A 23,589-nucleotide genomic window follows, 5' to 3' on the forward strand; every position below is an offset into this window, starting at 1 on the left:
AGATAGATAGATAGATAGATAGATAGATAGATAGATAGATAGATAGATAGATAGATAGATAGATAGATAGATAGATATGAATATCAGAAAGGTATGTTTTTTCAAAAGCCATATCGGAGGAAAGGAGGTTGGTCAAAGAAAGGATAGGACTCCTGCTCGGGGTGGATGGAACTCCTGAACAGGGTGAATAGAGAGAAGGCAGAGCCACTCAATTCTCATTCAGCTTGTTTTCTCTGCCAAGTAAATGGCGTTTTTTGGACTGGAAAGGACAGACAAAGTTGGGTTGACAGGGACTTCGTGCCCAAGATAAATAAGGCTGTGGTATCAGGACCTGCAGGTGCCCTTTGATGAGCTCAAGTTCCTGGGCTCAAGTGAACAACATTCCTCGGTTCTTCACCAAATGAGTAGATGTAATTGCTTAATTGCCGTCAGTGACCCCTGAAAGATCATAAAGAACAGAAGAGGTGCAACAGGACCAGAGAAGGGCAAATGTTTCCATTTTACAAATCAATGGGAAGAGAATGAAATCTGAAAGACAACAATAGGCCAGTGAGTTTGCCTTGGATTCCGAGCAAAACTCTAGGATGTCTTATTAAAGGGATTATTAGTGACCACCCAGGAAGGCCATGCTGGGCTGTAGGTAGAGTTAATCTGGAATTTAGCAAAGCATTTGATACCATGGCCCATGCTATTCCTGTGGAAGAAATAGAGAAATCTGGGCTAGACACTAATATAAATAGATAGATTTGGAGCTGATTGAGTGGCTGGACCCCAAATGGCAGGATGTCAGCTTGGAAGAAAGTCTCTAATCAAGTGCACCAGAGAGCTGTACTTCACTTTCTCATATTCTACTGTTTACAATTTTGATCGATTCAGATAAACACACTGGTGGCATGCTTATCGAGTTTTTAGATGACACAAATCTGGGAGGGACAACCAACCCACTGGATGACAGTCAGGGTTCAAAATATCTCAATCCACTAGAATTTGGACTAAATCGAATGGGATGAGTGTTAATAGGGATAAATGTCAAGTCTTAGACTTGAGTTCAAAAAATCCCATCTCACAAGGTCCAAATGGGGGAGGTGTGATTGGATGGGAGGTTGGTTTTTTTTTTTTTAAATCTTGGATTTTTAGTGAGGAGCCTTGTATCAATGCAGGCTGGTCTAGATGGTCTTTGAGATCCCTTCCAACTCTGAGATCCATAGATTCTGTGACTGTTGATTTGATATAAGTTAACAGTGGGATATAGTCACCAAAAAAGCATTGAGAGGCACAGAATCCATGACTAAGGAGGTAATGGGTGGTCCTTCGGTCTTGTGCCCTATTCAGGCCTCCTCTGACTAAGCGATAGTGTTGTTCCCAGGTCTGGGAATATTTTAGAAAGGATATCGGGGAGTGTCCACAGAATGACAACCAGGATGGCCTTGAGTTTGTGCCATATAAGGGTCTGTTGAAGGGGTGGAATATGAAAGTTCTCTTCAGGTATCCGAAAGGGATTAGATTTGGTCTGTGTGCCCCAGAGGGCAGAACTGGGAGCAGCAGCTGAGAGGGAAAAGAGAGTTACAAAGGCAAATTTAAGCTAGAGGTAGGGGGAAAGCCACCTAAGAGCTATTCCAAAGCAGCCCAGGACATCATTGGAGATGGCCGATTGCCATTCCCTGGGGGTCTTTCAACCCTTCAAGTCTTCAGGCAGATGCTGGGTGACCACCTGTTGAGGACGGAACAGAATGAAGTTGTTTTTTTCAGATATGGGTGGAGCTAGATGAGCTCTGGGGTCCCATGAAACTCTACAATTCTATGATATTGCTCCCCTAGAGTGGAGGATGTCAGCCTTGAAGGACCCCATAATATAGAATGTTCATACCAGAAGGGACATTAAAGCAAAGAACACAGGATCTCTAGGCTGGAAGACACCTTAGAACATAGAACATAGAACCCCAGAAGTGACTCCAGAACATGGAGCTGGTAAATGTTGAACAATTGTCTCTCCAGAAAAAAAGTGCTCATGAGGCTTTTTAAAGCTTGATCTTTGCTATTATCTCTTTCTTGAGTGTATATGATCAACAAAACAATAAAGAAAGCCCTGATTTGCAGGTTTGCCCATTTCTGGGGAGTGTAAACACTCACCCTGGAAATTTAACAATCAGCCCTCTCGATTGGAGCTGGCTCAGGCATACCCTTGGCTGAGCGGAACATTCGAACATAGAGCACAGAATGGCAGAGCTGGGAGAAGCCTTAGGGAATAGAACGTGAGAGCTGGGAGGGCCCTTAGCGTCCATCTTCTCCAGCTGCATCGTTTTGCAGAGGCTGAAACTGAGGTGGATGGAGACTCTGCTGGTCACTCAGCATGTGTCTTAGCCTTTGGGGCTCGTCCCTCGCGTTCCCGCTCTCTCATCCGCCCCCAGCCTCAAGCCCAGCCTGTCGCTCCCCTCTTTCTCATCTCCACCCTCAGAGAGCGTGAGGGTGAGGGAGAGGTGGAGGAGAAGTTGCTAGGTGAGGACAGATGGCCCCGGCTCTACAGCAGGCCTGCCTTCATCCAGGGCCAGCCCTCGATGGTGTCTGACCGAAGGGCTGGCCTAGGGCCATTTTTCTCCAGGAAGCAAAGGTAGCTACAGTAGACAGATGGTCCCACTGAGGTTGGAGCAGTGGGGGAGGGGCAGCAGTTCCGCAGCCACCTGAAAGAGGGAGGGAGGGAGGGAGGTAAGAGCCATGACCATTTTCCTCCCCAAGACAAGTAGTACCTAGATCTTGCACCTGGAAGAGGCAAAGGGGGCCAGACTAGGCCCACCTGTGAGGTGAGAAGGGGATGGGCAATCCCCTGGAGATGAGGGGGGAGGGGCAGATGATTACTAGTGCTCAGGTGGTCACTGCTTCCTCCAGAGATGGGAAGGACACAGTGCTCAGGTGAGCCGTGGGAGGGATGCGGGGAGGGGAACCTAGATGTGGAGAGGACCAGGTGAAGGAGAGCAGGTGATGGCCTTGGCCTCGGACAATGGGAGAGCAAGGGCATTTGGAGGTCATGGGCTTGAGGAAAGGACAACACTGGGCTTCTCTCCCACACATCCCCCATTACCATCCATCTGCCCCCCAGCCCCACCGTCCAACCCTCCCCATCTGCTCTTGTCCTCCCTCCAGGTGTTCCCACTCACCTGTCTTTCTGGCTTCCTCTCCTCCTGGTTCCAGGCTCCCTCCACATCCCCACATCTCCATCCTGGGATGCTGGGTGCTTGGTATTTGGAACCTAGTCTCCCTCAAGCTGCTGCCTCCCCACCTCTTCACTCACACAGACACAGACACACACACACACACACACACACACACACACACACACACACACGTGCTGGGGTTTCTATTACTCTGGGATCAGACATGAAGGAGAGAAAATGCTGACAAAGTCGGCTCTGGTTGTCATGGCAACCACAGCCCTAATTAGTGTGTGCGGCCTGGTTCTCTCCAGCTTGGAGAGGGGGAGGGGGCAGGGGAAAGGAGGGGGAAGGGGGAGAGCTAAGGATGGGAGGGAGGGGGCCCCTGGAGGCAGAGCTCTATAGAGCTAGGAAATCCTGCATCCTGGGACCTGCTCTGCCCCCTTCCTCCCTCCCGGCTTTCCTCAATTAATGGGGAGGTTAAGGGACTGCAGTGCCTTTTCCCTGAGGTCGAACTCAAGAGGCCCCTTCTTTTCTGGCTCTTTCTCCATGGCCGGAAGGAGGCCTGGCCCAGGGGTTCTCCATCCCTCTCCCACTCCAGGGTCACAGACTGTCAGAGAGGGAAGAGACCTTAGAACGTAGAACATCAGAGCTGGGAGGTCATTTATACCATAAACCAAAAGCTCCAAGTAAGAGCGACCTTTAGAAGCCATCTTGCGGAAACCCCCTGTTTTACAGCTGGACAGGCTGTGGTCCAGAGAAGGGAGGTGATACTCCAAGGCACCACTTGGCTCTTCCAGTTCCCAAGCCAGCATCTTTCCTCTCTGCCAGGCTATCCTTCCCCTGGTCCCCTGACCCCCCACTCACCCCAGGTTTACACCGCAGGAAGCAGCCCCCCCACCCCTGTCTTAAGCCTGCTCAGAGTTTGCCTGGGAAGTGCTAACCTGTTCTGGGGCCCCTTGTCTCCCTACTTCCCCCATTCTTGTCCCTCCAGAACACAGATGACCTCCTGGTAGCATCAGCAGAGTGCCCAAGTGACGATGAGGACCTGGAGGAGTGTGAGCCTAGTACTGGTGAGTGTCTCTCCCCCCTCCCCCTGGGGACCCCTGTCTTCTGACTCATCTGGGAGGAGGGGGCGACCATCCCTATACCACCCCAGGCCCCCCCAAGAGCTGGGACCCCACCCAAAGGGATGACTGCTAGGTCTTAGCTCTCTCTGACATCCCCAGCCCACTTTCCAGCCAATTCAGCCCCCCCTTGGACAGCCCCATCTCCCTCCACCATCCCCTGTACAGGTGGCAAACAGACCCCCAATAGAGCAAGTGATCTGGCCCTTGTTGGAGGATGTGGGATTGGCTCTCCCATCTCTGGGGTCTGTAGCTTGTGCTAAGCCAAAGCTTAGGTAGATTGGGAGGAGAAAAAGGAGAACTCTCCAGAGAGATGCTGAACTACAACTCCCATGAACTCTTGTGTGAAGGAGGGTGGGGAGGGCTGGGACCGTAGCTCCCATCATTCCCTGAGAGAAGGACATCTCCTATGAGACTTTGAGGATCTGGGGGAAGATCCCCAGTATCCAGGATGGTGGTTGGGGGGGCAAGGGGGTCGTGGAATGGTACCGGCATCCAAGACAGAGCCAACAGTGGCCTCTGGGAATCATGAAAGCTCCCATCATCTCTGGGAGAAGGCGACCAGTCCCAGCAGCTGCAGGGGAGTTGGGATGCCCAGGGCTCGATTCCCGGGCTTGCCTACCCGCTCTCTCTCCCCTACCCCCAAAGGTTCCCCTAGTCTTTTGAGATGAAGCTCCGATTAGACGGGAAAAAATTCACATGCGGCCACGCAGGCACATCCCCAGAAGGCAAGACCAAATCTGGTCCACTGTGCACTCTGCCTTGGGCTGTGTACTGGGCAGGCAAAAGACAGGATCTCTGCTCTCACGAGCTTACCTGCTAGCTACACGTAAGCATACTTAGCAACATTAAAATGACAGCATAGAACAGAGTAGAAGGTCAATAGTGACAGCAAACATTTATTAAGCACCTACTGTGTGCAGATAGGAGAGACATAGTGGTAAGACATAGTGTCTTAGGTCACTGGACTGTGCATAAACTTCATAGTATGGGGGTAATGGTAAAAATGGTGATAAATAACCACTCTATGGTGCTTTGAAGCTAGTAAAGTGCTTTATATTTGAAGTCTCCTGAATTCTTTTAGGAATTCAGAAGAGGGAGAGATCATGGAAACCTTCTTAGAGGAGGTGGGCCTGCAACTGACCCTCAAAGCAGTCAGTTAACAAGTATTTATGAAGAGCTTCCAGTCTTCCCATTGCTATGCTGGTATTTGGAGGATTAGTATTTGCATAGGCAGGGAGGAGAGGCCATTACAAGAGAAGGGAATGGTATGAGCCAAGATGAGTGGCTGTGGGTGTGGAGACTGGTGTGAAGGGGGAGGATGGCTTGTGTAGGGAAAGAGTGGCATTGTCTAGGCAGAATTGGGCCACCTTGAATACCAGCCTGGTTTAGACCTGACCCTAGGACAAAGGGGAGCCAGTGAAGATTCTAAGGAGGAGAAGGATGCAGTTAAAGTAATGTTTCAGGAAGACTAGTCTGGTGGTATGGGCAGGACTGATTATTTGAAGTAAAGGAGAGAGACTGGAGGCAAGTGATTGCAGTAGCCCAGGGCTGAGTGATGAGGCCCTGAACCGGGATGATGTCGGTGAGCACTGGAAAGGAGATGAAGGAGACATTCCCAGGAAGCCTTTGTTCCGGTGAAATGTAAGCTCTCTGAGGGCTAAGACTTTCTGTCTTCTTGTCCCTGGTACCTTTGTCTCATGGGATTGGCTGGCCTAGTGCTGATGGGCATCTCCAAGTTTAGCTGGTATGGTTCTCAGAAATCAGCCTTCATCTGTCACTAGGACCACACTGAAAGCCATTCCCTTGTGGTGAGACTTGCCCTGGTTGATACTCTGCTGACTTAGCATTCGAGAACCCAGTGCTTTCTCTACATCACAGTGCAACACTGTGATAAGATATGTAGCGCTCAGCATAATTCTTGGCTCACAGTAGGTGCCTAATAGAGGTTGAATTGAATTGAAAATAAGACCGGATAGGGTTTGGTGACCAACTGAATCTAGGGGAGAAAGGCAAGAAAAAGTTAAAGATGACTCCAGGAATTCCAGCCTGCATAATAGGGAGAATTGTAACATCAAGTATTCAAGCTTAGCAAACCTTTATTAAACACCTACTGTGTGCAGAGCAGAGCTGGTGGTGATGCAAAATTTAGATAGGACAATTTCTTTCCACATGGAACTCATAAGCTGATCGGGGATTCAAAATGAAGAATTCAACAAATATTTATTGAGTTTCTCCTATGCACAAGGACCATTGACTGATGTTGGGTGGGCTTGCCAGTTCTGGGGAAAGATTTGCCCTGTTAAACTTTGGACAATGGTGGGATGTCCAGGTCTAACAGTCCAGCTGGCAGTAGGAGACACAGGAATGGAGACAGAGGTCTGGGGATGTTAGTCTTCTACATTGAGGGGGATCATAGATTGTGAGGTCATCTAATGCATAACCCACCCCCCATTTGAAAAAGGAGTGAAATGAGGTCCAGAGGGGTTAGGTAACTTGTCCAAGGTCATACATGTCAGAAATGGCAAAGCCAGGACCTGATTCTTGGTCCTCTGGCTCCAAATTCGCCTCAGTCCTCCTGCGCCAGTTATCTAGAGGTGGATTTCCAGCCATTTCAGTCATTCACAGCAGAAAATGCCATTTAAACTGCCAGAATGTCTGAAAAACCACGGGCTTCATTTTGGAAGCTAGGCATTGCAGGAGAGCATGTTTATTCTGGTTTTATGCCCAATCCTAACAAGCCTGAAGATCCACTTTCCACAACAGATGAGAAGCCATAAATCAGAAGCAAGTGAGGAGAGCCTGATGTGGGCTAGCGTATAGGAGAAAGCTGAACTGGCAGTCAGACAAGGAAAAGAAATGAATTAGCTGGAGGAAAGTGCAGCAGTCTGGGGCCATTTCATTTTGAGACAAACATCATACCACCGTGATAAGCCCAAGGGCTTCTCTGTATTTCAGCACAATATCAATGATAATTGATGTTCAAAGCCATGAATGGGAGTGTGTGAGCTCCTCATAGAGAGAGAACAGGGAGTTGACAATGAACGTTGAAGAAAATTGATCGTTTAGGAGTGGGGGGAGAGAGAGAGAGCAGAAAGTGGACCAGAGGTGGCAAAAGACCCAGATGTTGATGGGTCATCAGGCTCCTCCTAGGAGCATAAGGGCTTGTTCATGCTTGGTTCTCAAAGATAACCAGTGACCTCGGGAAGGTGATGTCTTCATTTGCAAGTGAATTGGATTCAAGTCTGGAACAGGGCCTGATGATTAACTGAACATGGTCCAGCATTCAGGGGCATTTGTTCTGTTCCTGGTCTAGAACCATCTCTTGTATATATGGGAATGGCGTGGTGTCTCTGTCTCCTCTTTGCCTTCAAGATGTGCCTTCTCCAAGCATCTGGCTAGGGCATGTTTCTTGGCTTGATTGGGGAAGGTTGGGTAGAGAGGAAAGAGAGAGGAGCCAGAGAGACTTCCCTTCAAGGATCTGTGACTTCCCAGCCCAAAGTGGCATCTCTCCCTGGGGCTGTTGGCTCATATAGATTACTGGCAACATAGAGGGTAGGGCTGGGGTGGGGCATTGATGCCTTCTCAGTTCTTAAAACTCAATAACAAGTCTCCCTTATACATCTCACTTATAGTCTTATAGGTCTTTTGTAGAAAGGAGGATTGGAATGGAGCCTAGGAGGAAAGTAGAGAAAATCCCCACTCGGCAATGGGTTGGATGGGATGAGACTCTCTCCAATCATAAGATTTTCTTATTTTCTGGTGGACTTATCACCCCCTCCCCTATTGTGGAGAAAGCCCTGGAGGGAGGGAGGTTTGTACCAGAGGGATGAGGAGGGATTCGCTGATGCACAAAGCCCTGCATCTTTCTTCCTCCCATGTGGCACATCCTCGGGCCCAACTCCGGCTTTGAATCTGAGGGCTCCTGGCTTTCTAGAGACTCCAAGCCAGGCCTTCCCAGCTCGTCAGCTGCTAAGGGTTATCTCAGCTAGGGCATGGCTCCTCCATTCCAGAGGCATTTACAATTCAGGATCTACTGGGTGAGTGGGTTTCATCAGAGGTAAGGGGTACAGGGATGGGTCCGGGGGGGGTTCAGAAGTGGTTTGTTCAAGGTGACATAGTCAAGAAGTAACAGAACACAAATGTGACACCACGTGGGTTAAATCCTTCAAACACCTGTGTCTGTACATTGTCAGAACTTTCCTTTCTCTTTGGTGCTGAAGTTAGTGACGTCAGTGGTTGCTAGGCAGATCCTCCTCTGGGAGGTAAACGATGTCCAATCTGTGTGCAATCATTTCTGTTGCTTCTTCTGGTTGTCTGGGCAGTAGGGATAAAAGGAGTGAAGAGTCACAGAATTTCGGAGCTCACAGGCCCTTTAGAGTTCATCTACTCCAATGCCTCCATTGTACGTCTGAGGAAACTAAAGCCCCAGAGGGGGAAGGGCATCTCCCAAGATCATCCACCAAATTAGGGGTAGATGGAAGTCTGCAGCCCACCCCTCAGTTCCAAGACCACCCACTGAATTAGGGGCAGGTGTTGGTCTTCAGCCCACCTCTCAGTCCCAAGACCACCCACTAAGTTAGGGGCAGATGGAGGTCTTCAGCCCACCTCCCAGCGCCCAGACCACCGACTGAATTAGCGGCAGATCGAGGTCTGCAGCCCATGCCTCAGTCTCAAGACCATCCACTGAATTAAGGGCAGATCGAGGTCTGCCGCCTGCCCCCCAGGTCATCTACTAGCACAAGAGAGGTACAGAGATGGGGAGACTCGGAGCCAAAAGAGCAATGCAGGGGTCTAAGTCAACCAATCAACAAACATTTATTAAGCACTTACTGTGTGCCTGACACTGAGCTATGCACTGCTATACAAAGAGAAAGCAAAAACAGCCCCTGTCCTTAAGAAGCTTACATTCTAATGGAGGAGACACCATGCACACAAATGGTTAGGTATTTATGTACAAGAAGGGACTAAGATCTGTGGGGAGCTGAAAAGGCCTCCTGCAGAAAACAATCCCTGCTCTGAGCCTTTTCCTTTCCCATCCAGCCCCTGTGACATCTTTTTGGGGTGAGGGATGGCTTTCCTGCTTTAGGATTTATTGAGCCTCCAGATGGAATGGGAATGGAAGTGTCCCCCAGGTCAGGTTCTCACTTTTCACTTCTCACCCAGTCTCAGGGCGCTATCAGTCCAGGAGTGTTAAGTCCATTGTCAAAAGTCAGATTGCTTTAGCCCTGTCTCCAAACAAAGCTGACCAGATAGGACGGCGTCTCAGGACTCCATCACAGGACTCCATCAGAGTTCCCCCTTTCCTCCCAAACACTGGTCCTACACTTTCAGTAGCTGACCTTAGCTGGAGACAAATTCTTGTTGTGACATACACTTGTATGCTACGGTGGGGCTTCCTTTCATGTATGGGTTTGCCCATATTGCTGCTGAGTTCTCTTCCAACTCACAGTTTTCATGATTCTATGATTTTGAGAATATGGCCTAGAAGTTTTCTATCCACAGGAACTAATACCCAACCCCAGCTTAAGCCTGGGTTTGGTGAAACCCTTCTTGAAAGGTCTTGAGAGCATTCTGACCCCATCCCTCAATTCTCATTCCTAATTTCTGGCTTCTGTGGAGGAAGATGGAAAGATAACAGCAAACCCAATCCTTCCCTAGTTTTATCTTAGGTGCTGGATGGTCGTTTGGCCTGCTGGTCTACCAGGTCTACCAGGCAGCCATTCAGGCTCCAGCAAAGTGCAGTGTTTTGCATTTAATCGGTACTTCATAAATGCTTCTTGGATTATATTGGATCAGGGAAAGAAAGAACTATATCTGCCTTTCAAAGAGCTTTGTCTCTTTCACTCCTAGGGTCCAGCTAGAGGCTGCCCCATAAATGAGGACTTGGTCTTTCACTCCCCAAGAGGCTGGCAATGGTGCAGAGTGTTTTCAGAGGTTGTTATCTGTTGCTCAGACCTTTAGTTGTCGAATTGCCTCGAGGCCTTATTATATCTATTTCCCTTCTAAGGGAAAGTGTACAGATTTGGAGCCAGATTTGAATTCTAATTTTGCTACTACCTGTGTGACTCCGGAGAAGCCGGTTCCTGTCTCGGGGACGCATTTTCCTCATCAGCTGTTTACATCAGACTTTAATGTTTGCTTTGCTTTGTAGGCCTTACAATAGGATAAAGTGAGGGGTTAGAATTAATGACCTCTCAGGTTCCTTCCAGATCTGAAACCTCTGAGGTTTCAGCCTGGCTCTGTTCCTGGACATCTCCCAGAACCCCAAAGCAAAATGGGGTCTCAGGGTGCATCCAGTCCTTCATTCATCCTGCACCTAAACAGAAACCCCTTCAAAATCTCTAGGAAAGGCCATACAAAGCCTAGAAGGGCTGTGAGCAGAGAGAGATCACTTTTACCTGGCCAGGGAAATAATCAAAAATGGAGAGGTTGTCACCCCAGCTGGACCTTAAAAGAGGGGGAGTACTTCTAAAATGTAATGATGGGGTGGGGCGGGGAGTCTATTCCCTGAACAAACTTAAAAACATGCTCAGGACCATGGAGATGCACCCTGATCAGATCTTTCCCTAAGAGCCACTCACCATCCTGACCATCATCTTATTCGTCACTGTAATGGTGTAGCAGGCATCTAGCACGTTGTCTCTCCTGCAAGGGGACTGAGCCTGGTGGACTTGGAGTCAAAGGACCTGTATTTGAATCCTGACTTTATTATATCTGCGTGACCTTGAGCTTGTCACTCCTCTAAGCCTTAGTTTCAACAGTCACAGAATTTGAGAGTTGGAAGGTACTTCAACCAACCGTAGTTGAAGTGAATCCTGAGTCTAACCCATTACAGCGTGGGGGATCATTCTGGTTCTGCTTTCATTCCATTTCTGTTCAGCTCTCATTGTTAACAACTTCTTCCTTATATTAAGACTAAATTGATCTCTGCTATTTTTCTGCTCTGTAAAACAAGAGGATTGGGCTAGCTGACTGTTAAGGTCTCTGAGCTATAGATTACCCGACAAGGCTGGACCCCCCATAAACTGGGGGAACATTTCCAGCTTGGGAATGGGCCCTGCCCTTTACACACGGACACAGGCATTTTCAGCCCACATCCAGGCACGTGGGACTGGGGCCATTGAGACGGATTTATTCTTACCCAGTGGTGCTGTAGGGTCCAGAGGGAACCCACAGACTCCTTAATTGGATCTGTAATAAGCCAGTAATTCCCCCTATGGCACTCAGAAATCACTCGGTCATCTGCATAGCCATGGGGAATTTATCAGTAGGAAGTGTGGCTGATGCCTCATTAACTGTTCTCCAACCTCCTCAGATGTGTGCAAGGCCACGAGCACACGGGTGTGCGGTTACCCCCACAGGTCGGCCATGGAGATAGAGCATGCACACACACGCGCGCACACACACACACACACACACACACACACACACACACATGCACATGCACCCACAGCCAGTGGGGAAAAGGGAGAAGGAAAGGGGATTTCCTGAATGGGCGTCAGTTCAGTGGGGGTGGGCTGGAGAGGAGACAGAGTCACTCAAGGCTGTCCAAAACTCGGGCAGCTTCTAATGATTCTGGTCACAAGTGTCTGCAAAGGCTGAAGGGCATGACACACAGTCAGGAGAAACCATCTGGGCCAACCCTTGGGTTTTACAGAGGAGGAAATCAAGGGAAGGGAGAGGGCTTGTCTAATGTCACCAACAGGTCGATGGCAAGGTCAGGTCTGGAACCGGGGGGGGGGGGCAGGGGAGGGCGCGGCTCTGTGGCCGTGCTGCCCAGCCCTCCTAGGGCAGGTCCAGTCTCAAACGACAGTAAGGAGGACAGCTAGCATGCTTATAGCACTTTGCACTCAAAGTATTTGACACTGTTGTCCTCACAACAACCATGTGAGATAGGTGCCAGTTCTATTCCCATTTTACAGATGAAAAAACTGAAGCTGGGAGAGGGTGACATAAGCTAGTAAGTGTGACAAAGTAGATAATATGTAGGATCCAGAGTCCGGAAGGCCTGAGTTCAAAACCTCAGACACATCCTAGCTGTATGACCTTGGGCAAGTCATTTAACCTCTCTTGACTTTAGTTTTCTCATCTCTATAATGAAGATAAGAATAGTGCCTACCTCCCAAGGCACAGTGCAGGCCTCAAAGCGAGTGGCTGGGGCAGGATTTGACCCCAAGTCTTCTTGACTCCAGCCTCTAGGCACCGTGCCACCTGCCGGCAAGGTCCAGAGAGGCTGGCAAGATAAGGCAAGGCAAGAGTTCCTGAGCACCTCCATGTGCCAGGCACTGTGCTAAGCACTGAGAATACACAGAAAGGCAAAACACAGCCCCTGCTCTCCAGTAGCTTAGGAGACAATAGGCAAACAACTCTATGTGAACAGGGAAACACAGGATAAAGTGTAGACACTCTCAGAGGGAAGGTGCCAACACTAAAGGCTTCTTATGGAAGGCAAAGTTTTAGCTGGCAGTCTTCCTGGATGGAAGCCAGGAGGCAGAGCTGGGGAGGGAGATGATTCCAGGCTTGGGGGCAGCCAACGAAAATGCTGGGAGGTAGAGGATGGAATGTCTTGTGCTAGAACAGCAAAGAGGCCAGGGTCATGGAGGGATGGGAGAGGGAGAGGGAGGGATAAGAAGACAGGAAAAGTAAGAGGGGGCCAGGTTATGAAGGGCCTTGAATGCCAAACAGAGCATTTTATATTTGCTCCTAGAGGTGATGGGGAGCCATTGGAGTTGACTAAAGAAGGTCATGACATGGTCAGACATGTACTTTAGGACATCCATTTGACAACGCATGGAGAATGGCTTGGATCTGGAAGAGACCTGAGGCAGGGATTAATGAGAAGTCTTGCAATAATCCAAGCATGAGGTGCTGAGGCCCTGCCCCAACCGGGTGGTGGCAGTGGAGAGGGGAGGGAGAACAGGAGAGATTTTTTTTTGAAAGATTTTTTTTTTTAGGCAATTGGGGCTAAGTGACTTGCCCAGGGTCACACAGCTAGCAAATGTCAAGTGTTTGGTCTGAGGCTGGATTTGAACTCAGGTCCTCCTGACTTCAGGGCCGGTGCTCCATCCGCTGCACCACCTAGCTGCCTCTAACAGGAGAGATTTTACAAAGGTAAAATCGACAGGATTTGGCAACATGTTGGATATGGAGAGTGAGAGAGAGTGAAGGGTCAAGGGTGACTCCTAGATGTTGAGCCCAGATGACTAGGAGGATGGTAGTGCCGTCCACAGTAATAGGGACATCAAGAAAAGGGAAATGTTTGGTGGGGGTGGAGGATGAGTTCAGCGTGGGACATGTCGAGTTTAAGATGACTACAGTCTATGCAGTTCAAGATGTCCGATAGGCAGTTGGAGATGCCAGGCTGGAAGTCAGGAAGGAGGGTAGGGCTGGATAAGTCGACCTGATAGTCGTCAGTGTAGAGCTGATCATTGAATCCATGGGAGCTGATGAAATCAATGAGTGAAATAATAGAGAGGGAAAAGAGGGCTGAGGACAGAGTCCTGGGGAACACCTCCTCTTAGCAGGTGTCACCTGCATGAAGGTGAAGATGCTGCAAAGAACGTTACCTACCCAGGGTAGGAGGGCATCATGGAAACAGAGAAGAGGATAGCAATGAAAAGAGGGTGATGGACAGTGCCAAAGGCTACAAAGAGGTCAAGAAGAATGATGATTGAGAAAAAGGCACTGGATTTGGCAATTAAGAGATAATTGATAACTTTGGAGAGAGTGATTTCAGTTGAATGATGAGGTAGGAAGTCAGATTGTAGAGTCAAGAAGAGAGTGAGAAGAGAGAAAAGCGTGGCACCCACTGTAGCCGACCTTCTACACTAGGAGTTCAGCCACAAAAGGGAGGAAAGATCTTGAATAATCAGTAGAAGGGACAGATGGATCAAGTGAGGGTTTTTTGAGGCTGGGGGAGACATGGGCATGTCTGTAGAGAGCAGGGAAGAAGCCGGTTGAAAGCAAGAGTTTGAAGATTGTGAGAGAGTGGGGATGATTAGGGGGGCACAGTCTGCTGGAGGAGACGGGAAGGAATGGAATCACTTGTGCGGGTAGAGGGGTTTGCTTTGGCAAGGAGAAGGGATATGAGACAGAGGTGAAGGAGGAGACAGTGGTGGAAAGCAGCTGAGTGATCTGAATGATAAGGAGGGGAGAGGGGGGAGCACTTGGTGAATAGCCTCCATTTCTTTTTCAGTGAAATATGAGGCAAAGAAGGTTTGAAGAGGGATGAAAAGGTTTGGAAGAGCTGCTGTGGAGAGTGGAGAGAGAGCTGATTAGGCAGGTGTAACAGAATTGGCTTGGTGCAGTGAGTGCCTGGATGAGATTATGTCACATAAATATGTAGTGGACCCAGGCAGTACAGTTTCATGACTTTCTCCAGCATTATTCAGTAGCAGGAGTAAGGGTAAAGGCAGGAGATGATGGGAGTAATCCGGGGCTGAGGCTTGGCAAGGAAAGATCAGTGAGCAGATAAGGGGGCCAGAGACTCAAGAGAAAAGGATAATGGGGGACTGGATTGATTCACCAAGGGACCCAAGAGATCCCAGGTGGCACAGAGCAGAGCCAGGGCTGGAGTCTTCAGGTTGTCTGACTCCAGATCCAGTGCTCTGTCTGCTGTTACTCCATCTACTTGACACCTTCTCTGAAGCCCACATCAGCAATTCAATTGAACTTGAGAAGTATTTATTAAATACCTACTGTGTGCTAGGCACTGGGGAGACACAGACGATAACAAAGGAGTCCACACCTTCAAGGGTCTACATTTTACCCAAAATGGCGATACCTGCAGAGGGCTTTACAATTTGCGAGGGCAGTACCAGACCTTTTGTGCTTTGAACCTCCCATCAACCCCATGAGAAAGCTCTTACAGGCATATTTGGTCCAGACTAGTATAGAACTTCTGGTGAGGAAACTGCCCTCTGCAGATTGGTCCCAAGTCTACAGCTTATAGTGTTGCTGAGACTTGCCCAGGGTCACAGAGCCAGGAAGGCTGGCACCCTAACCACTGGTCCATGCTACTGCAATACAAATTGGATTATCCCCATTTTCCAGATGAAGAGACCAAGGTTCAGATGGATCATCCCTTGCGTACAGTCACACAGCTGGTCAGAGTCCTAGGTGAGATTTGAATCCAGGGCTTCCAACACTATCCATTACACTACACTGCCCCTCACAGATTCAGTAGGGAAAGGGCCGCCTTGGGACCTCAGGAGCTTGGGAGCTGGAGAGCCACTTGCTGGCCATGGCTATAGCGGGGATTCCTGGAGGTCTGCATCAGCTGCATCAGAAGGATACGCTTCCCTTTGAACTCAAGGTACTGTTATTCTGGGTGGCCTTACGTGTCTTTGCTTGAGTCCCAGGCTTGTAGGGGAAGGGGAGCTGGTCACGTAGCCTTTAATGATGGACTGAAGAAGACCTTGCTGAGGAAGAGACAAGGGAGGAACACACAGGTAGCATGAGATAGTGGAAGGAGCACTCACTGCCTCTAGGGACAGGAGGTCCGGGTTCAAGTCATGGCTTTGTGTCTAGCCATCTGTGTGATCTTGTCCAGCTCACTGCTCTCTTCTGGGCCTCAGTTTCCTTTTCTGTAAAATGGGAGGGGGGACCCTTGTATCCCATTCTCAAAAGGCTCCTATGAGTGATGGCCAAGTGATATAGCCAGTGTGAAAGTGCTTTATAATTTGTAAAACACCAAAAGAATGTAAAAGGTTATTCTCAACAACTACCCTGAAAGACCTCTTTGCTCCCTGAGGTTTCCAGGCCTGGGCATCTTGCTACAGAATTAATCTCATCATGTGACTGTGACAAATTGTGTGGTCCAGATGGTCAGTGCCAATGGAGGTGGAGAAGGAAGGGGCCTCTGGGAGCTGGGTGAGTCAGGGAGGGCTTCCTGGAGGAGGTGAGCCTAGAGCTTAGGGCTTCAAGGATCACTACAAATTGAATGAGGGGAAGAGAGGAGCATGCCAGGCAGAGGCACGCTTTGAGCGTAGGTGTGGGGCATTCCCAGGGAAGAAATGATCAGCCTAAGAATATGAGGTACATGAAAGGGCTGAAGGGGCTAAGATGTCAGGCTGGGGCCAGATTGTGAAGGGTCTTGGGTACCACACTGAGAGGATTTCTGCCCTTTCAGCATAAATCCTGTTGGCAATTGGAAGCCATCGATGCTTATATAACAGAGGTATGATCAAAGCTGTGCAATTAGGAGTCAGCACCGAGTTCGAGAGGGATTAGGAGGAGGAAGTCTGGAGACTCTGCTGGTGGTAGAGCCCAGATGAGAAGTGATAGCCACAGTATGTGGAAGTGGTCTTGCCCTGGGGTATCAGAAGGCTTGGACTCTGGCTGCCACTGTGCCACAAAAACGTCGTGCAACCTTGGGACGATCTCTTCCCCTCTCTAGGCCTCAGTTTCCCATTTATGAGATGAGAAGCCTGGGCTAACTCATCTCTTCACAGCTCTGACACTCTGTAAGCCCATGAATGTCCATGGACAGGTAGGGAGACTGAGAGAGAGAGGTGGAGATATTGGAAAGGAGAGGACAGTGGATGGTTAGGGCTGGAAACTAGCAGATCAAACGACTCTAAGATCCAGTTCAGTTCAACAGATTAGGCACCTACTATGTGCAGGGTCTTGTGCTGATTACAGGGGAAACTCCTCTGGGTTTAGAATGCCATTAATATGGACATATCCTCCAATGATGCAGGCTGTAGTCCATCCATATCTGCCTGGCCTATGCCACTGTCAGCCATGTCCTTCCATCATCTCCCCATGAAGGGTCTGCCCAACATGCTGAGGGCCTTGCTTGAGTTGTCCTTGACACCTTGAGGACACCAAAGGAGAATGGAGGCTGCCCATTGACTTCCCTCACACTGCCATACGAGCGGCCCAGCTTCTTCTCACATCATCCATTTCTCTGATGAAAGCCTTTACGCCAGGAGGAAATGAATGAGCTGTCTGGCTTTGAAAAACCTCACAATTCTTTCAACAACCCCAAGCTTCTCCCTGAAACAAATGCCCACCTTTTTCCCAATACCAATTTTCTTTGAGCTATGGTATATGGTTGTGAGTCATGGAACACTGCAGTGTCTGAATAATTAAAATTTAGGCTGACCCAAAGACAAAGCAGAGGCACGTAGTGGGTATGAGAAGGCCACAACACATTATTAGCTAGGAATCACACAAGGGGCTTAGAGACTTCCATCAAGGAAATTTGTGATCGAAAAAGGCTGCAGGGCAAAGACAAAGACTGAACAGTCTCTCCCCTCCAAGAATTTACATCCCATTTGGGGAGAGGGGATACAAACTACATCCAGATGAGTAAACGCCAGATGATTTGGGGAGAGGAAGAGTGCTCATGATTGAGGAGATCAAAGGACGCTTCACAGAAGAGGTGACCCTCAAATCTGGCAAACCTTGCCCCGAGCTGCAGATGTGAGAGGCAGAGATGGGGATGGAGCGAATTACAGGCGTTGAGGATGGCATGTGCAAGTAAGCGGAGGAGAAGCATTTGTTGAATAGCAAATAGGCCCGGGTGGCTGGAATGAAGAGGGCAGGAAGGTGATCGAGGTAAAATAAGGTTGGAAAGGTGGCCTGGAGTCATGTTGTAAAGGAAGTTAGATGCTAAACCAAAGGTCTTGTATTTGGTCCCAGAGACAATGGCGGAATGGAAGAGGGAAAGAGAAGGGAAAGGAATAAGCATTTATATAGAACCTACTATGTGCTGAGTGCTTTTATAAGTATTATCTCATTTGATCCTCCCAACAACCTCTGTGAGATAGATGCTATTATTATTCATTTTGCAGTTGAGGAAACTGAGGCAAACAGAGGCAAAGTGACTTGCCTAGGGTCACACAGCTAAAGTGTCTGAAGTCAAATTTGAACTGAGGACTTCCTGACTCCAGGCCCAGGCATTTATCCTCCATAACCCCAGCTATCTCAGGGAACCGGTCAGTCAGTCAATAAACATTGATTAAGTACTTACTATGTGCCAGGCACTGTGCTAAGCTAGGGGGTGCCAACAAAAAGAAAGACAGACCCTGCTCCTGAGTTTCCAATCTGACAGGGAAAGACAAAACACAAAAGGAAGCTGAAAAGTAGGGGCAGGGGGAGGCACCCAGCTTGAGGACAGGATGAAGTCCAAAGCAGTGCAGCCCACTGGAGATGATGAGCTGGTTGACCAGGGTGCCTTCCTTAAATGAAAGTTCTGAGAGGAGCTCTCCACCCTCCAATCTGAGGGCGGGTCCTAAGGCAGAGCATACTAAGGTGTGAGTCCCAGGGTGGATATGATCTTGCAGGATACAAAGCTTCCTGGGTAAGTTGTTTGTCCTCGTTCTAGAAGAGGACCATGATATCAGGAGGATGATGCCATGACTTGCAAGTGAATTGGATTTAAGTGAAGAGGACTATGCCAAGTCACCAGCTTCACTGTCTCCTCTGGAGCCATCTGGATCTAGTGGGAAGTTATAGATCAGGACGACTGGAGATGGCCCCAGATGCAGTGGGAGACCATGGCCTTTTTAAGCTAAGGTCTTTAACAGGTCTCAGTTTGACTGAGATGCCCATTCAGTGATTAAGGCTAGGTAAGAAATGAGGCAGAGAGTGACCTCTTTACCTAGTCAAAAAAAAAATCAATCTGAGAGGGTTTCTGGCTAAAACAGAAACAATTGCTATTTACATTCACTATGAACCATCAGGGCCCAAACAATGACCATGTGGGGCTTGGGCTGGATAGGTAAGGATATAGCAATAGGCCCCCAGGTGCCCAGGTGCTCGAAGTGATGGAGAAGTCCACAGGAGGGCAGCCTGGTGGGAAGAATGAAGGGAATGGTGTGGGCTGAATTGTGTCTTAGGAAGATTATTTTGGCAGCTCTATTGAGAATGGCTTGGAGAGGGGAGAGACTGGAAGTAGGGAGACCGATCAGGAAGCAATTATGAGATTGACAAAGGCCTGAGCCAGAGTGGTTTCAATGTGAGAGGAGAGAAGGGAAGGAATATGAGAGGCTTTGTCAAGGTTGAACCGATATGGCTTGGCAGTTGATTGGAGGTGGGGAATGAGGAAAAGGGATGAGTCAATGATGACTCCAAGGTTGTCAGCCTGGGTAATTGGAAGGATTGCCCTCAACAGAAAGAGGGAAGTGTGAAGGAGAACCATGTTTCAAGGGAAGGATAGTGAGCTCGTGGTTCCATTTTGGACAAGCTGAATTTGAGGTGCAGATGAAAAATCCAGGTGAATATAACATGTGGAGATAACATGGAGCTCTGAGGTGTGAAATTGGGAAGAGGGGGGACTGGCGACAAATGGCTTCAATTTCTTAAGTAAATAGGAGGCAAGGCCACCTATCTGCTAAGAAAAGGTGTTGGAGTGAGGAAGTCCTAGGGGACTTAAGGAGAGATGTGAAGTTTGAAATAGCTGTTAGGCAGGGCAACATATATATATATTATAAATATGATATGTTTAGGTAATATATAAATATATTATAAATATTATAAAATATATATTATAAAGAGCAAATCAGGGAAGAAAAAAAGGGTTGTCATTCAGCAATAAGGGCCCAGCTGAGTTTCTAGGACCCAGTTGGCAAAATTTACTGATTGCTTTTAGTGGTGATCATCTAGGGAGGAGAGAAAATGTAAGGCAGGGAAATCCTGAGTTGGATAGGGGAATGGGTGGGGGATCTAAAGGTTGAGGATTGGCAGGGCATGAATGGAAAAACAGGCAAGAGATTCAGGAGAATGGTGAGTGACTTGTCCACCTATAAGGTCCAGACTGTGAAGAAAAGAAAGTGAAAGTAGCCAAAAGGTGATGGATTGGCCAATCATGGAGGGATGGAGAGACTGAAAGCCATAGTGGACATGGGTTTAGGAGGGGAGGGAGAAATGGAAGGATAGGAGATGATAATTAGGGGAGGGGATGACAAGAGCTTTGGCTCATTGAAGTGAATTATGGGTGATCGTGATTACCTCCAAGGTCCTTCCCAGCTCTAAATGTGTGATCTCATGCCTGCATGGAGTCAGATGGAGCAAATATAGATAGATGGAGTAAACCTCGAGGGAGGAGAGGTTACTACAGTGGATATGGCAGCAGGGAGCAAAGCTGAGGACTCCTCCTGCCTCGGTAATAAAAGGGCAACCTAAACTGGAGAAGGAACTGGGGGATACAGTGTTATCTTCCGCAGAGCCATGTCTCTGTTGGCACCAGGAGGTGGGAAGGACGTGGGATTCAATTCAATTCAGCAAACTTTATTAAACCCTTACTACGTGCCAGACAGGCAGCTAGATAGGGCAGTGGAGTCCAGAAGACCTGAGTTCAAATCTGGCCTCAGACACTTACTAGCTTTGTGACCCTGGGCAAGTCACTTCACCCTGTTTGCCTCAGTTTCCTCATCTGTAAAATGAGCTGGAGGAAAAAAAAATGGCAAACCATTGTAGTATCTCTGCCAGGAAAACCACAAATGGGGTCACAGAGAGTTGGACGTGACTTAACAACAACCATCTATGCCATGAACTTTGCTGGGCACCAGGGATGTAGAACAGAGGCCGCAGGGAGAGACGCGGCTCAGCAGACGGTGACGTAGAGGAGGTAGTAGTGCCCAGGCGTCTTCCCCTCTCTAGTTCATCCTCTGCTTGGCTGTCAGAGTAATCTCCTTAAAGCAGATCTCACCCTCTCTCCTCTCTCTCCCTGTCCCTCCTCTCTTTCTCCCTCTCTCTCCTCTCTCTCTCTCTCTGTCTGTCTGACTCTCCTCTCTCCGTCTCTCTCTCCTCTCTCTGTCTCTCTTTCTCTCCCTCCCCTGTCTCCCTCTCTCTCTCCTCTCTATTTCTGTCTCTCCTCTCTGTCTCAGTCTTTCTCTCTCTTTGTTTCTCTGTCTCTGTCTCTCTTTTCTCTCCTTTTCTCTCTCTCTCTCTCTGTCTCCCCCTCTCTTTCTCTCCTCTCTATTTCTGTCTCTCCTCTCTGTCTCTCTCTTTGTCTCTCTGCCTCTTTCTATCTTTCTTTTTTTTTAGGCAGTTGGGGTTAAGTGACTTGACCAGGGTCACACAGCTAGTAAGTGTCATGTGTTTGGTCTGAGGCTGGATTTGAACTCAGGTCCTCCTGACTTCAGGGCCGGTGCTCTGCCTACTGCACCACCTAGCTGCCCCCTTTCTCTCTTTCTGTCTCTGTCTTTCTCTCTCTTTCTGTCTCTTTGTCTATGTCTCTCTTTTCTCTCTCTGTCTCTCTCCATCTCTCCTCTCTGTCTCTCTCTTCTCTCTGTGTCTCTCCTCTCTCTCTCCTCTCTGTGTCTCTCCTCTCTCTCTCTCTGTCTCTCTCTTTTTCTGTCTTTCCGTCTCTGTCTCTCTCTCTGTCTCTCTTCCCTGTCTACCTCTCTTTCTCTCTTTCCTCTCTCTTTCTGTTTTTCTGTCTCTCTTTTTTCTCTCCTCCCTTCTGTCTCTCTGTCTCTCTCTCTCACACACACACACACCCCTCAGTTCAATGAACTCCAATGGCTCCCTGTCGCCTCCAGGATCAAACATAAAATCCATTTGACTTCTCCATAACCTGGCCCCTCCTGCACATCCAGTGTTCTTACACTCGGACCCCTCCACATACTCTGTGATTCAGTGACACGGGCCTCCCGGCTGTTGCTCGTACGCAGTGCTCCATCTCCCATCTTTCTGCCTGGAATTCTCTTCTTCCTCTTCTCTATCTCCTCGCTTCCTTCCAGCCTCAGCTAGTCTCACCTTCTACAAGAAGCCTTTCCCAACCCTCATTCATCTTAGCGCCTTCCTCTGTTGATTATTTCCAATTGGTACTGCATCGACTTGTTGGTACGTAGGTGTTTGCATGTGATTTTCCCCATAAGACCGTGAGCTCCTCAGACTGTTTTTTGCCTTTCTTTGTATCCTCAGTACTTAGCACAGATCCTGGCACATAGCAGGTACTTAAATGCTTGCTGATGAATTAGTAAATCAGCAAACATTTACTAAGCTTCTACTGGATCGTACTAGGCTCTAAGTTCACAGAGACAGCAAACAGCAGAGCAATCCTTGCTCATAAGGAGGTTACATTCCATCAGGGGAAACAACATGAACACATATAATTAAATACAAAATGATTTTGTGGGGCAGCACCAACAACTAGGGGGATCTAGAAATGCTTCGTGTAGGAGGAGGCTTTGGAGGAAGCTAGGGATTCCAGCTAAGAGACCAAGAACATTCCAGGTAGGGGAGACAGTGTTCCAAGGCGTGGCGGTGTACAGGAAACAGTAGATGACCCATTTTGGCTGGAAGACAGAGAGGAGGGGAGTATGTTGTATGTCTGGAAAGGCAGACTTGAGCCAGGATGTGAAGGGCTCTACATGCCAAGCAGAAGAGCTAGTGTTTCCTACAAGCAACAGGGAGACAATAGACCTTTATGAGCAGGGAGCAGCATGTTCAGACCTGCACTTTAGGAATGTCGATTTGGCTGCTATGGGGAGCTTGGTTTGAAGAGGAGAGAAACAAGGCAGGAAGATCAATTAGGAGGCTGTTTCCATAGTCTGGTCATCAGTAAGTTGCCCCCACCTGCCAGAGTTCTGTGCTGCCTATGGACAGTGATGCTGCCTGAATGAGAGCATGGTGGGAATGGACGAGGGGGTGTGTGTGTGTGTGTGTGTGTGTGTGTGTGTGTGTGTGAGTTTCCATGCCTTCCAGCCCCATACACTGAGGGATGGGAGTGGAGATGACAAGGATTCTGGGCAGGTGTCTGGACTGGCCACTCACATTCAATGTCCCCAGGTTCTCCTCCTCTCAAAATGGCGAGAGGCGAGGCTTGCCCAGAAGATGCCCAGAAATCAGAGTTAAGCAAAGGAGATGGCGAGCTTGGTGTGGGATGAGATAGATGGGTTTGAGTCGCTAGTAGGACATGCAGATGGAGAAGTCCTGCAGGCAGTTGGAGATGTGGGTTTGGAGCTCAGAGAAGTCAAGCCTACAGGACTTCATGGAAATAAAAGCTTGCGGCAATGTTTGTTGGGATACACTTTGGGGAGTCATCTTCCCAGAGGTGGTTGTGAGAAAGAAAAGGATTGCTGAAAGAGCATAGAAGCCATGCTATAGAGATGGCATGGGGCCTCAGAGACCATCTGGTCCAACCCCTTTATTTATATAGGAGGAAACTGAGGCCCAGGGTGGTCAAATTACTTATCCAAGGTCATATAGGTAGGAAGTGACGCCAGTAGAGACAGAAGAGAGTCAGGGATGGTTTGGACAGCTTAAGCTGCTATGTCCTGCCTGACACCAACCTTAAAGCTGCCTCCTTCTAATTCTTCCCTCCGCCCAAAAAAAATCACACACACACACCCCCCCAT

At 48.7% G+C, this 23,589-nt stretch overlaps 1 protein-coding gene across 2 annotated transcripts in view; it reads left to right on the forward strand.

Annotated features, from left to right (window-relative positions):
• NRXN2 (neurexin 2) overlaps positions 1-23,589 on the forward strand; it is a 159,524-nt gene that overhangs the window by 127,048 nt on the left and 8,887 nt on the right. For both annotated transcript variants that reach the window (XM_027856256.1, XM_027856258.1), the window contains one exon: positions 4,141-4,219. In XM_027856256.1, coding sequence (XP_027712057.1) covers positions 4,141-4,219 — 79 coding nt within the window. The remainder of the gene's footprint in view (positions 1-4,140; positions 4,220-23,589) is intronic.

The sequence above is a fragment of the Vombatus ursinus genome, unplaced genomic scaffold (genome assembly GCF_900497805.2).
Source record: "Vombatus ursinus unplaced genomic scaffold, bare-nosed wombat genome assembly UNPS02011369.1, whole genome shotgun sequence".
NCBI classification, from domain to species: Eukaryota; Metazoa; Chordata; class Mammalia; order Diprotodontia; family Vombatidae; genus Vombatus; species Vombatus ursinus.